We start from the raw sequence: 12318 nt of genomic DNA, 5'->3' as shown, positions 1-12318 counted from the left end.
GAGTAGTGTGCAGCCTTTGATGGTTGGGCATTGGATGGGGTATGGCAAAATGATTCCCTCGGTACAACATGGCAAAAGGCACACCAATATTAATTTAAAAAAAATAATGGCTGTGTTCTTTTTCTTTTAACTGGCAGTGCATTGGGGATGATTTCATAGTTTCTTACCTTATCTGTGCTAGTGCAAAACATGCTGTGCAACTCATTCTGACCCTCTCTCAAAAGGAGTATTCTAGCTTGAACTGTCAGGCCAGGTTACTTCTGCATGAGTGAACGAACTTCCGGAGGTGTGGTGTATTCGGTGTAGTGGACATACCCAGACATGTACTCCTTTCTTTCTTCGCCTAGAGACTCAGATCCCCTTTGCTGAGTAGTCTGAAACGCCTTAATGTCGCTTCACATCTCATGCAAATGGGACCTGGTTGGACAGTTGAGCACAGACTGGTTCTTTATTTTGGGTGGTTAGAAGGGGATGAGTGGTGGGTAGAAGGGGATGAGTGGTGGGTAAAGGGGGAGGGAGTTGTAGTTGGACCTCCGGTCTAATTTTGTTATTACACAGGCTAGATAGAAAATAGTTTAAGTGCTTTCCGATGTTACCTTTGATTTGGAAGTGTAGACACAATCCTTTTCATTGCATTTTTTTAGTGACCTGTACATTTTTTTCAAGGATTGCTGTGAAGGTTTTTCTTCATCCCGCTGCTTGGCTTTTCCACTTATTCTATAGGCTTTTCACTGGTCCCCTACTGATGGAAGAGTATGGGATGAGGGAGTGCTGGATTACTACCTGTGCATGCAATCTCATACTTTTCTTAATATTTCAGACTATCTGTTTGTGGGATATCAGTGCTGTGCCGAAGGAGGGAAAAGTGGTTGATGCCAAAACGATATTCACTGGGCACACTGCAGTTGTGGAGGATGTGTCCTGGCACTTGCTACACGAGTCACTCTTTGGATCTGTGGCTGATGATCAGAAATTGATGATGTGAGTATACTACCTATTTCCTGTACTGACCGGTCATTCTGTTTCCGGATTCTAAGTTCTGTGACCTGGAGGCTTACGAAAAATGTCCATGGAGCTTATGTCGGATCATGGGGCATGAATAGCGTGGGGGGGGGTGGTGGGGGAGTAATATGTGAGGAATCAAAACCGTCACTGTCCTGTTCTCAACCCCGCCCTCTAGCAACTGTGGTAACCTGTTGGCTTTGAAAGGCCTTCTGTTCAGTCACTTTGCATGGTGAATGTACACTCTCCCTTCTGTTGCAGATGGGATACACGGTCCAATAACACCTCCAAGCCAAGCCACTCAGTGGATGCTCACACTGCTGAAGTCAACTGCCTGTCCTTTAATCCCTATAGTGAATTCATCCTGGCCACAGGATCTGCTGATAAGGTGCGTCTGACCTGAGCCCTTATGCTAGGTGCTAATCCTGGTTAAGAGTTTGGTGTTCTTTCTGTTCCGTTTTCCTCACTGCTGTGGGGACTTAAGAATTGTAGTTGGCCACCTGGTAATACTAATTTCCTGTTGTCTAGCACAGGTTGCTTAGTGCCAGAGAGCTTTGTGTGGGGGAAATGTGCGGTCATTTGCAGGCCAATTTATTCATGTTCCGTAACTTATTTTTCTTTTCTCCATATAGACAGTTGCTTTGTGGGATTTGAGGAACCTGAAATTGAAATTACATTCTTTTGAATCTCATAAGGATGAAATCTTCCAGGTAATCTACGTTATCCATTCTTCGTTATGTAACATGTAGTAGATTTGACTGGAGCTAGGTTGTTTGATATTGCACAGTACCTTTCTGAAGGTGACCCTTAGAGCGCTCCCAGATTGTCTAGTGTAATCCTTTGAGATGTATACTATTGTGGTGGATCTCTGCTTCACTTGTATGTTTTGAGGCAGAGTGCAATAAATAATATTGCATTTCTTGAATTGGGTCAGTCTTGACTTCTTCTGATGACCATCATTCAGAGGAAGGGCAGATGTTCATTTCAAACAAATCTTGTTAGTCATTACCTACGGCCAAGTGTACAAACCTACTTGGCTAAAAGCCAGCACATTGTAAATGTTTGTAAATTATTTTAATTCTAGACACGGCATGGTTCCTTTTGCCTGTTTATTTTGGTAATAGCAATTGGTTGGGACTTTTAAAACGTTTTTAGAGATTAGAAACCATAGAGCAAAATTGTGGTTTTGGCTCTATGGTAAATGTGTTGTGGTAGTGGGTACATTTTCCTTTGGTATAGTACTATTTTGAATATTACCCCTTCACTAAAAGTAAGGGGAAATATAATCCTTTAAGGGTAATGTAATCCTTTGAGGGCAATATCAGTTGAGAAGCTCTTGTGCATGTTTGTATTAAGAATCTGGGAACCTGATAATTCATGATGAGTTACAGAACTGTGCTCTTCGCCACTTGCATCTTCTGGAGGGTGCTTTTAAAATGTTGGTGGGGTAGGCCATGTAATCTATATGTGGATCAATTGTAATTGCAAAAACACTAGCTTGTCATTTGAGTTGTGGGGGCTGTTGCTTGAAGGGATCTGACCTACACCAGACACAGACACATGCTTTGGACTTTTGGAAGGTGGTGCATGCATTTGGGACCCAGATCTTGTCAAACCTCAAAGCTTTCCAATTATTTAAATTTTCTTCACTAAGACATTTTGATTGTTAGTAAAGCAGTTTGTTTGCTGGTATTTGTCGCCGCAAAACGGTAGTGGGGCCTTTCTCTTCTCTGAAACTTGGGCAACATGTTGAAGCTCAAAAGACTTACTTAAAAGAGCAGCAACTTTTCAACTTCTACTGTGTCTTAATTATGACCGATTTCTGGCCTTGATTGTTTAACATGAATCCATAACTGGTGAGGCACCAGCCACTGCAATCTTCAGTGCCAACAGCACATGTCTTGGAATGTATCTTACAATAGTTGACAAACAACTGAGACATTGGGTTCTTCGAGCTGTGTGGGTATTTGTGTCTTTAGTGCCGTCCGGCCTAACCTGTGTTAAGGTGGATTGTGTACTCCTCCATGGAAGACTTGTTTCATTAATTCAAGTGCAGTCTTTGTGGATGTTTTGTTTCTCATTGAAGTGTATTCTTGATGATCTAAGTTTTAATGGAAGCATGCCACGCTGAGTTCTCATTCCCTTTCTCCTTATAGTTCTGTCACAATTTTTGCTTATCTTCTGTATTGGGTGCATCATCGCTATGCTGCCTGCTTCTAAGCTCAGTGCTAGTCTGCTAGTATGCCCCCTATATCTGTGTCTTCCTGTCCCCTTGTTTCTCTAGCTCTATCTAGAGTTGTATCTGAGGTTTTCTATCCCAGATTACTTCTGTTCTGTGGTTTCTTGTCTTTGAGACCCTACGTCTCGCGCTCCCTGGGATTGACATTTGTGACTCATCCCATAAACGTATTAGAATATTAGTGATTCAGGTGTGCACTTTTCATAATCTAAATTCCTTTTATACTGAACATACCACAAATCAATAGTTGTTTGATTTTTGGCAAAATTTGCATTGCTCATGTGATTTGAACGCCTTAACACTATGGTGAATGAGGTTGTTCACCATGTTTTTTTAATGAAAATTCCTAGTAGAACTCCCTTTTGGAAATGAGGCTACCTTTTAACCAAGGAGCTCCGAGCCATTGCAAAGCAACTGAAAAGCTGCACAAAACGCAGAGGTCCATTTGTAGAGGCATTCAAATTTAGTATCTTGAATTTGTGGGTAATGTCTAGACCTGCTATTTCTAAGACTGTGGTATAATTATAGACCTTAGGTTAGTAATCCATTATATTTACTCAGTAATCAAGAAGCAGATACTTCATTTGTACATCTAATCCAAGAGTTAGGCTTCATGCTTTTCTGCCTTGAACCATGGGGATGAAATCAAACAGGATTGATAACTGTTTGCTTTTAGTTTCCAATATTGTGGCCCTTAAATACAGCCTGATGGCAATGATCAACAAGCATGTACAAGTGGTGGCTGCTTGCTAGGATCTGTCGAAGCACACGAGTTTGACTCATTAGGAGAAGGCCAATGTAGTCTGCATGACTACTTCTGCTTGTAGGTCTCACTTCTGGCTTTGGATGTCTTAACTGTTACTGTAAGTCAAGTATAACATTCTGGACCTACTTTCATTGTGGAGGTAAAGTTGATCACACATACCTAAAAAGTGTCAAATCTAGACCAATAACCAAGTTTTCATTTTTGGTTGAGCCTTTTAATGACACTTAAATCCATGTCTCAACCTTTTGTGATGCTCCTGCAAAATTGGAAGATGGAATAAACCGGACACTGCAGCCTCTTACAGGGTCTTAAAGAAAAGTGTATCACCTACTGTTCATAAGAATTCCTTCACAGAGCACTCCACGAGAAAAACGAAAGTCCTAAGAACTGAGGGAAAACAAGCATTGGCAAAGCAAATGTCTCTCTCCTATGAAAGGGCTATTGGCTTGCCAAATATTTCAGCAATGTTGAACACCAGCGTGGCAGCTGTTCAGCATGGCTAAAAGTTAGTGGCGCAAAGTATAGTGGGGTGTTATGGAGTGGTGTAGAGTCATAGAGCGGCATAGTGTTGTGGAGGGAGTAGATTGTAGTTGATTTGGAAGTGTGTAGAGTTGAGTGGCTTAGAGGGGTGTTTGCATGGAGTAGTTTTGCAGAGAGGAGTAGATTATCATAGAGTGAACAGAGTGTAGTAGAGTGGAATGGCAGAGTGGCATATAGTGTCATGGAGTGGCGTTGAGTGTCAGAGTAGAGTACTGGAGTGGACTACTGTCAGAATAGAGTAAAGTGGCATGGAGTCGAGTGGAGGGAGTTGCCTAGAGCATTGTAGAGTGGCCTAGTATTGAGTAGAGTTGTGGAGTTGCGTGGAGTAGTTTAGTGCATTAGAGTGTCATAGAGTGGAGTGCAGTGGTGCAGGCTAGAGGGAAGTAACATAGTGGAGTGCAGTGGTGCACAGTAGATTAGAGTGGTGCAGTAGCAGAGAATGTTGCAGAGTAGTGTATAGTGGCGGAGAGTGTATTGGTTTTGAGTAAAGTGGTGAGTGGAATATAGTGGCGGAGAGTGCAGTTGCATTTAGAGGAATAGTGCAGAGTGGAATACAGTGGCATAGAGTAGATTGAGTAGAGTGAAGCGGCGCAGGATAGAGTGAAGCTGCATAGTGGCAGAGTGCAATGTTGTGCAGTAGACTGTTGTAGAGTGCAGTGGTGCATGGTAAAGTGGTGTAGAGTCGTGGAGTGGTGCAATGGAGATTGCAGTGGTGTAGAGTAGGTTGTTTTATAATCGATTGGCGCAGTCTTAGAGTGCAGTTGCATAGAGTGCAGTGGTGCAGAGTAGAATGCAGTGGTCTAGAGTGCAGGGTTGTGGAGTGGTGTAGAGTAGAATACATTGGTGTAGTGATGCAGAGTAGAGACTTAAAGATGAATGGTGCAGAGTGCAGTGACGAAGAGTGGGGTGGTGTCATGTGAGTGGTGAAGAGGGCAGTGGTGTGGAGTGGGGTACAGTACATGGTGGTGCACTACCCTTACAGACAACATAGTTTCAATTGAAATGACCAAAAAACTTGTACAGACATACAATTTAACTGATGAGTACAGCGCACAAACTGTGTGGAAATGTCATCGCCTGGTGTATTGGTTTGTTTTGATTGTATTAAAATATATTTCCACCACACTTCAGAATTACCCCATGTAGCCTGCATGATTGTCACACAAATCCTCTCACTTTGAAGTCAGGAAAAGTAAACACCAAGCTCCCCGGAAGAGAGAGCCTGACATTTGACTTCTGTTTGACTGCACAGCAAATGTGACGAGATCAGAACAAGATTTAAAGGCCTGTTTACAGAAATTGAATACTGGTGGAAGGATGCAGTAAATAAGATTTGGGCAAGGAAAGGGACGAACTCAAGCATGACAGCCGAAAACAAATAAAGCCGGCAAATATAAAGAGAAAATGTGAGTTACAAACCAAAAAGCCAATAAGCAACAGGCAGATTGCATTCCCAGGGAAGCTTTCTGAATGTTCCCAGGATGCCTTTAGCAAACCAGACAGCTGTGCTGTCTGATAGGCTTAGACCTAAAAAGTGGGGTTGGGTAGATCTTGCTGTGGAATTATGCCATCACCTTTTGAGATGCTGGGTATTCTATTGTTAAACTAGTAAAGGTGTGATTGCAGCACAACCTTCATGTTGTGCAGTTTTACTGAGAATGTTTCTTCATTTGTGGAAGAAAATACTTGATCAGCAGGGATTCAATCGCCCTGGTGTCGAGACTCAATACCTGTGCCTGGCGCAAAAACTGCTTGGCGACCTGCTGCCCCAAGGGCCATTAAAAAAAAATCATCATCTCACAGGCTAAAAGCCCCAGACTTAGACAGAGATCCAAAATCTAGTATTGATGGTCACCAAGACAGACAACATGACTGGCACAGCCAGCATTATTTACACTCGTATGAGCACTTTCTGCATATCGATAAATCCATTTAGAACGTCATTAGGCATTTTACCATGCAGAGTTTAAAGCCCAAATGACACTAGATACTGATGCTGGTATTGACTTTATTTTGGTCGGCGGACCATGAAGTTACAAGATACTTAAACACATTGACATTATTACATAAAGTTTTTAGAATAACAAACTAACTCCTAGAGCTGTTATGTACTTGCGTATCAAGACACACCACCCCCCATACCAACAATCCTCTTCGTCCCTCCCCTCTCCCCCGCAGTCAAACCTCCCGATCTCTCCAAGGACCATATGACCCCTAATGGAACAAACTGCAACCTTTTCAAAATCCAATTGAAAAACAACGCCAATTGGCCGGTCTTCAAACCCCTGACAGAACTTGAAGTTTTCAATATTATTGCAAAATTAAAGCCCATTTCTCACACCAAAGATCCACTCCCTGCAAAAATAGTACATAACCTAAACCACATCATCGCCCTAGTGTTGACTAAAATCATCAATAAGTCTCTGGTTGTGTACCCGATTCCCTACAACTAGGTCAAATCACACCCATTCCCGAAAATCCCAGGGCTGTCCCAAATGATCTCCACTGTAGACCTATCTCCAACCTCCCGTTCCTAGCCAAAACTATTTTTTTTTAAATGCATCTTACAACAACTCAACCAGCATATAGAGGATTTCAACCTACTTGACTCTTTCCAATCAGGTTTCAGGAAAGGCTGTCGCACAGAAACCGCCATGTTCAATATCGCAGATGACATCCATAGATCCCTAGACGAAGGTGATGCATGCATACCTATCCTACTTCACTCATCGGTGGCCTTTGACACTGTGAATCACCCAGCCTTACCAGACTCACTGAAGATGCGATGCGGTTTCAATGGCACCGTTTTAAAATGGTTCACTTCTTACCTGCAACACCGATCACTACAAATAAGAATCATGTCTTGCCTCTCTAAACACACACCTGTCTCTCGTGGCGTCTCCCAGGGTACTATCCTCCCCCTCACTTTTCAGTCTCTTCATGGAACCCCTCACTATCATTCTGAAGCAAGCAGGGATCAAATTTCACCTCTATGCTGACAACACCCAACTCTACTACCAAATCACCCAGTGACATCCTAAATCTCAGTCACACTGAGTAATATACAATCTTGGTTTAACCCCACCAAAACTGAAATAATTCTGTTCTCCCCAAAAAGAACCATCTTCCAATCAAAGACTGGATCAGTGACCCGATGGCTCTAAATTGTTTTCTCATTCTTTCCAACTTAGTTAAATCCCTGTGCTTCACCCTGGATAATAACTTGTTAATGAAGCATCACATCAAAAACTCAGCCAAAGGAGCGACTTACACACTAAAACACATTAAAAAAAAAAAAAAAAATCAAACCATTCATTCCCATGGAGGATTTCAAATGGGACATTCAATCTCTGGTCCCCTCCAAACTTGACTATGGGAATGCTATCCTCATAGGGACCCTGAAAGCTCACCTCGCTCCTCTCAGATCAGTACTAAATATGGCTGCCAGGCTTATAACAAACATTAAACTGTATGAACACGTCGCCCCAGCACTTAAGTCCCTCAACTGGCTTCCCATCGAAGGAAGATGCAATTGCAAGACTGCCTGTATCACTCTCAAAGCCATTCACTCACACACCCCTGACTATTTATATAACACTCATAAAAGCAGGAAGAACCAGATCACTGAGCCGCTCCAACACACTTCTTGTTCCTTCCAAACAAAAAAAGAAATCAACCCAGGCTCGCTCTCTCGGGTAACACTCCCAGCATATGGAACTCTCTCCCGAGGGACATACGATGCAACCCCTCCTTCACTAGCTTCAAAAGAGACCTAAAACACCATCTCCTCAACAAATACTGGAAAACATGAGTAATTCCTGAACTCTGCTCTATTATCAGTTCTGAACCTGTTGAACAGTTGGCTGCTTTCTTTGTCAGCCTCTTTTACCTAGAAGGTTTTTCTTTCTCTGGACTTCAAATGTGTTTTGTCTACAACCAGTAACTGCCCCTAGGGCTTAACTTCTGTCAGTATACATATGGTGTTTGCTGTTTTGTATTCAATCCTTGTTGCCTAATATCTTTTTTTTCTCATGTGTATATATTGTTTGTACTTTAACCTAAGTTTGCCGCGCATCATATACTTAGTGACTGGATAATTGCCTTGCTCTCGATTCTGTAAAGCGCTCCAATGCCTTTGGGTCTAGCTAGCGCTATATAAAACCTATATAAATTTAAATAAATCTAAAATTAGGTTACAAATAATCAGTTAAAATCTATACAGATAGAAACTTTCCTACTGTGTATTGAGAGTGAAAACAGCATAAGCGGCCAGAAAACCAACCTCCATGAGAACAAGGCCCATTATGTCAACTAAACTTCCCATAAAAGTACGCATTGGAGCGGGAGAGGGGGGGGAATGGAAGTGACACTTAAGTTCCGTAGGAAGTTGTTCTCCGACGCAGATAGCTCAACCGTTATTTTGAAGGCCCATAGCTCAGCCCCATATATGGTTAAATTAGTTCGCTTAGCGATGAAAGACCTCTGCTGAGGGGGGACTTGGAGACACTGGTTTCTATATCTGCAGGAACTGATCTAGCCTGGAGTCGATCATTTTCCACCAATGATGACACTTGCTCAGGCTGGGTGAAGAGTGGGTTAGAGATGGAAAGCGGTAGGTTGTGAGTTATCTGTCGTTTGAATTGAATGTTATATGTTGCAGGGTGTCATGACCTAGCCTCTAGGGCTATTAGATTGTGTAGAAGCATGCCGTCCACCAGGGTTAATTCCATTGAGTCTGCGGGGCTATTGGGTGTAATGCATCTCCTGACTCTCAAAATGTCGTTCCTAATCACGTACCGACACCCTCTTGCGTGTCTAATCCAGTGAATTTATTTTTTAGAGATTCCTCAACCTCTCGTCTCATGGGTTTGTTATATTTAGGTACATTAATCATAAATATTTTATGGTGTGGCTGGGACAATGATTATAACCTGGATGTTCGACACTCGCTTCCAATATAGTTTGTTGGCAGATCTCTGCCTAAAACTTCTCCAGAAGGTAAAAAAGAATCTGGAGGTGTCCTAGCATGCAGTGGTGTAGCTGGGGTATCCAATAGACCTTGTTGGGGCTTAGTTAAGGCCAAGGTGCTTGCATACACTCCATAGCCTGCTCTGTGTGGGGTAGAATGGGGGTCTCTATAGGGGGTAGGTTTTGGTTGTTCAGTGAACTCCTGGGCCTATTGGTCTGCAATATTGCTAAATCACTATTTCCCCTCTACCTTCTCAAGCAGCAGTTTTATCAGTCCTGTGAGCACTCCTATTGTGGTTTGGAGAGCTCTGATTTCCGAGTGTAGATCGAGAATGGTATTGGAGAACTCTATTAGAAAGTATCGGCTCATTGGACAATGAAGAAGAACTTCACTGTCCTCTTGCTCCTCTAAATCAATAGCTGCTTCTGGCAAAGTTAATAGAGGTAGAAATCTATTGCTGCATGTAATCTCGGGGAGGGGGTGGGGGGGGCGTGGGGGGGGTGTTGATCGCAGGGAGGATTGCTAAATACATTTTGTAAACCTTTAGTGTCTGGTATTTACTGATGGCTCGGGTGTTAGGCTGTGTGCGTTCACTTTCTTGAACATGTGTGGAATACGCCTATCTACTAGAGGGCTCACACACAGTATGAGCTTTGGGAGTAAGGTCAGGTGTTGCAGGACCTAATAATTCTTTGCACTGTACCAGCAAGTCATCTATGCGATTGAGTACACAGTGTCTCCCCTGCCGCCCCCCCCCCCCCCCGCATGCCTCTGGGTTTTCTTTGTTTTCTTGGGTAACTTGCGATCCGCCCCTGCCTCCCCCCCCCCCCCCCCCCACCTCCCACCTCCAAGGCTTTCCTGCTCCCCCAGTGATTTTACAGCAGATGGGTGGGCGATGGAAGGAAAGAGAAAAATCCACTTCCCTTACAACCGTTCAAGTGTTTCCACCAGTTCAGCGATGTGCTTGGCGCCCCAATACATACAGTACCTTGTTCAGTGGTCCTTAGGGAGGTGGCCCAGCACAGCCTCGCTTCTTCGGGGATCTAATGGGCGCGGACAGGCCCGCCCTGGGCTTTCCCCGGGTGCGTCCCGCGCTGCATTGTGAGAGGCTGCACTTTGAGCGCGATGGCCACGTCTCCCCCATGATGCCAGCGGCAGCAGCAAGTTGCAGGTGCACCCTGGGGCTGGAGGTCCCACCAGGGTGCTGCAAGCTATGTGGGGCAAAGGAAAACAACTGTTGGCCCCCTCAGCTCAGAGGCATCCTGTAAAGCATCCCCTAGATACAAGCCCTAGGCAATTCTAAAATTGTGATATACAAATCAAGGTGTTTGCACAGTTTTCTTATTTTGTTCATTAGATAATCATACAGTTGGTTCTTAGCATCAGAAAAGTTAACTGCACAATTACTTTTCTAGCTCTTTATTGTAATGATTTTAACCAATCCTCAAACCTATAGAACTTCGAAGCTAAAACTTAATCCATACTACCTTTACTTCTTCGCAGGTACAATGGTCCCCACACAATGAAACCATTCTAGCCTCCAGTGGCACCGACCGAAGGCTTAATGTCTGGGACCTAAGGTGAGCGCAGCTACTGACTTTGAGGCTAATGTTTGCCCATGAGGTCAGCTATTGACCGTATTTTGGGATGGCCTGGGATCTGAGCAATAATTGTATCTTTCAATACATGAGTCTACTTTGAGGATATTATGCAGAAAGAAAGTACAATCTCACGCAGGTACTCTAGGAGCTTTAATACCCAATTGGGTTTTGTACTGCTTGTAAAATTCCAAAGACTTCCTAGCTCATTTAGACAGCCAGAGATCTGGGGTAATTTAGGACGTGAATGTAGAGGTAGGACTTAATATGTGAACACTACATAAATATTAACCTATGTACACTTGTGGGATTAGAAGTGTGGTATGCATAGACTACTGCCCCTTATAGTAGTCCAGGATCCAAATATGCTCACAGCACCTACGATAGGCAGTTCTTTGATCCCATTTTGCTTCTTGTGTCCTGGCAGTAAGACCTTTTCTTTAAAACCATAGGTTTATTTTGTGATCCTGGGGCAGGGTGCTGTTAGTAGTCTACAACCCTACACACACCGCAGGACACAAGTTGGAACCAATTTTCACCTCCAGCAACCTCATCAAATACAACCATGTCTCATCACTCAGTCGTCCACTTCAGCATCTCCAGCGCGCACATCACCACCCTCAAGATAAGGTGGAGGAAAATCTGAGACCAGCTGGGCGAAAGCCTTGACACCTCCAACCTTGCTCCCGCCACCAACCAATTGCACAGACTGCATCGCCCCCATCAAAAGCAACAACCAGAGGAAATCCTCCAAAAATGTCCAGCTGATACACCCAAGAGCTCAGAACAGTGAAAGAGGCGAGAGCACACACCAGCAAAGACACCTTCAATACCCCTCTTCCACCCCCCCCACTCCCCCCCCCCCGCCTGCTGAGGGCAACAAAGAAGACAGCCTTTGCCGCTTGCATCAAAAGTAGTGCCAACAACACCCGGAAACTTTTCAACATCGTTAAAGAATTCTCCAACCCGGCTGCCAGCGTAAGCAATTTCACACCCTCACAGGAAGTGTGCGACAACCTCTCCCGCTTCTTCCACGACAAGCTTGCAACATAATACAGAAACTTCGAACCCCAACCTACGTCTACGAACTTCGTCGTTCGCTACATCACCACCGTAACTGACGTGAACCACACACTAACCACCTGGACTACCCTCTCCACCCAGGACGCCACCTCCACCATGGTATCCATCCACTCGGGAAATC

The 12318-nt window shown here is 43.9% G+C and overlaps 1 protein-coding gene across 2 annotated transcripts in view; it reads left to right on the top strand.

Annotated features, from left to right (window-relative positions):
- The window catches only part of RBBP4 (RB binding protein 4, chromatin remodeling factor), a 63089-nt gene that overhangs the window by 28064 nt on the left and 22707 nt on the right, over positions 1-12318 (top strand). For both annotated transcript variants that reach the window (XM_085648387.1, XM_085648388.1), the window contains 4 exons: positions 821-981; positions 1264-1390; positions 1635-1712; positions 11020-11096. In XM_085648387.1, the coding sequence (XP_085504513.1) occupies positions 821-981; positions 1264-1390; positions 1635-1712; positions 11020-11096 (443 nt within the window). The remainder of the gene's footprint in view (positions 1-820; positions 982-1263; positions 1391-1634; positions 1713-11019; positions 11097-12318) is intronic.

This window comes from Triturus cristatus, chromosome 3_2 (genome assembly GCF_964204655.1).
Source record: "Triturus cristatus chromosome 3_2, aTriCri1.1, whole genome shotgun sequence".
Lineage (NCBI taxonomy): Eukaryota > Metazoa > Chordata > Amphibia > Caudata > Salamandridae > Triturus > Triturus cristatus.
The sequence above is the reverse complement of the archived record's forward strand: the minus strand, read 5'-3'. Positions and strand labels throughout refer to the sequence as shown.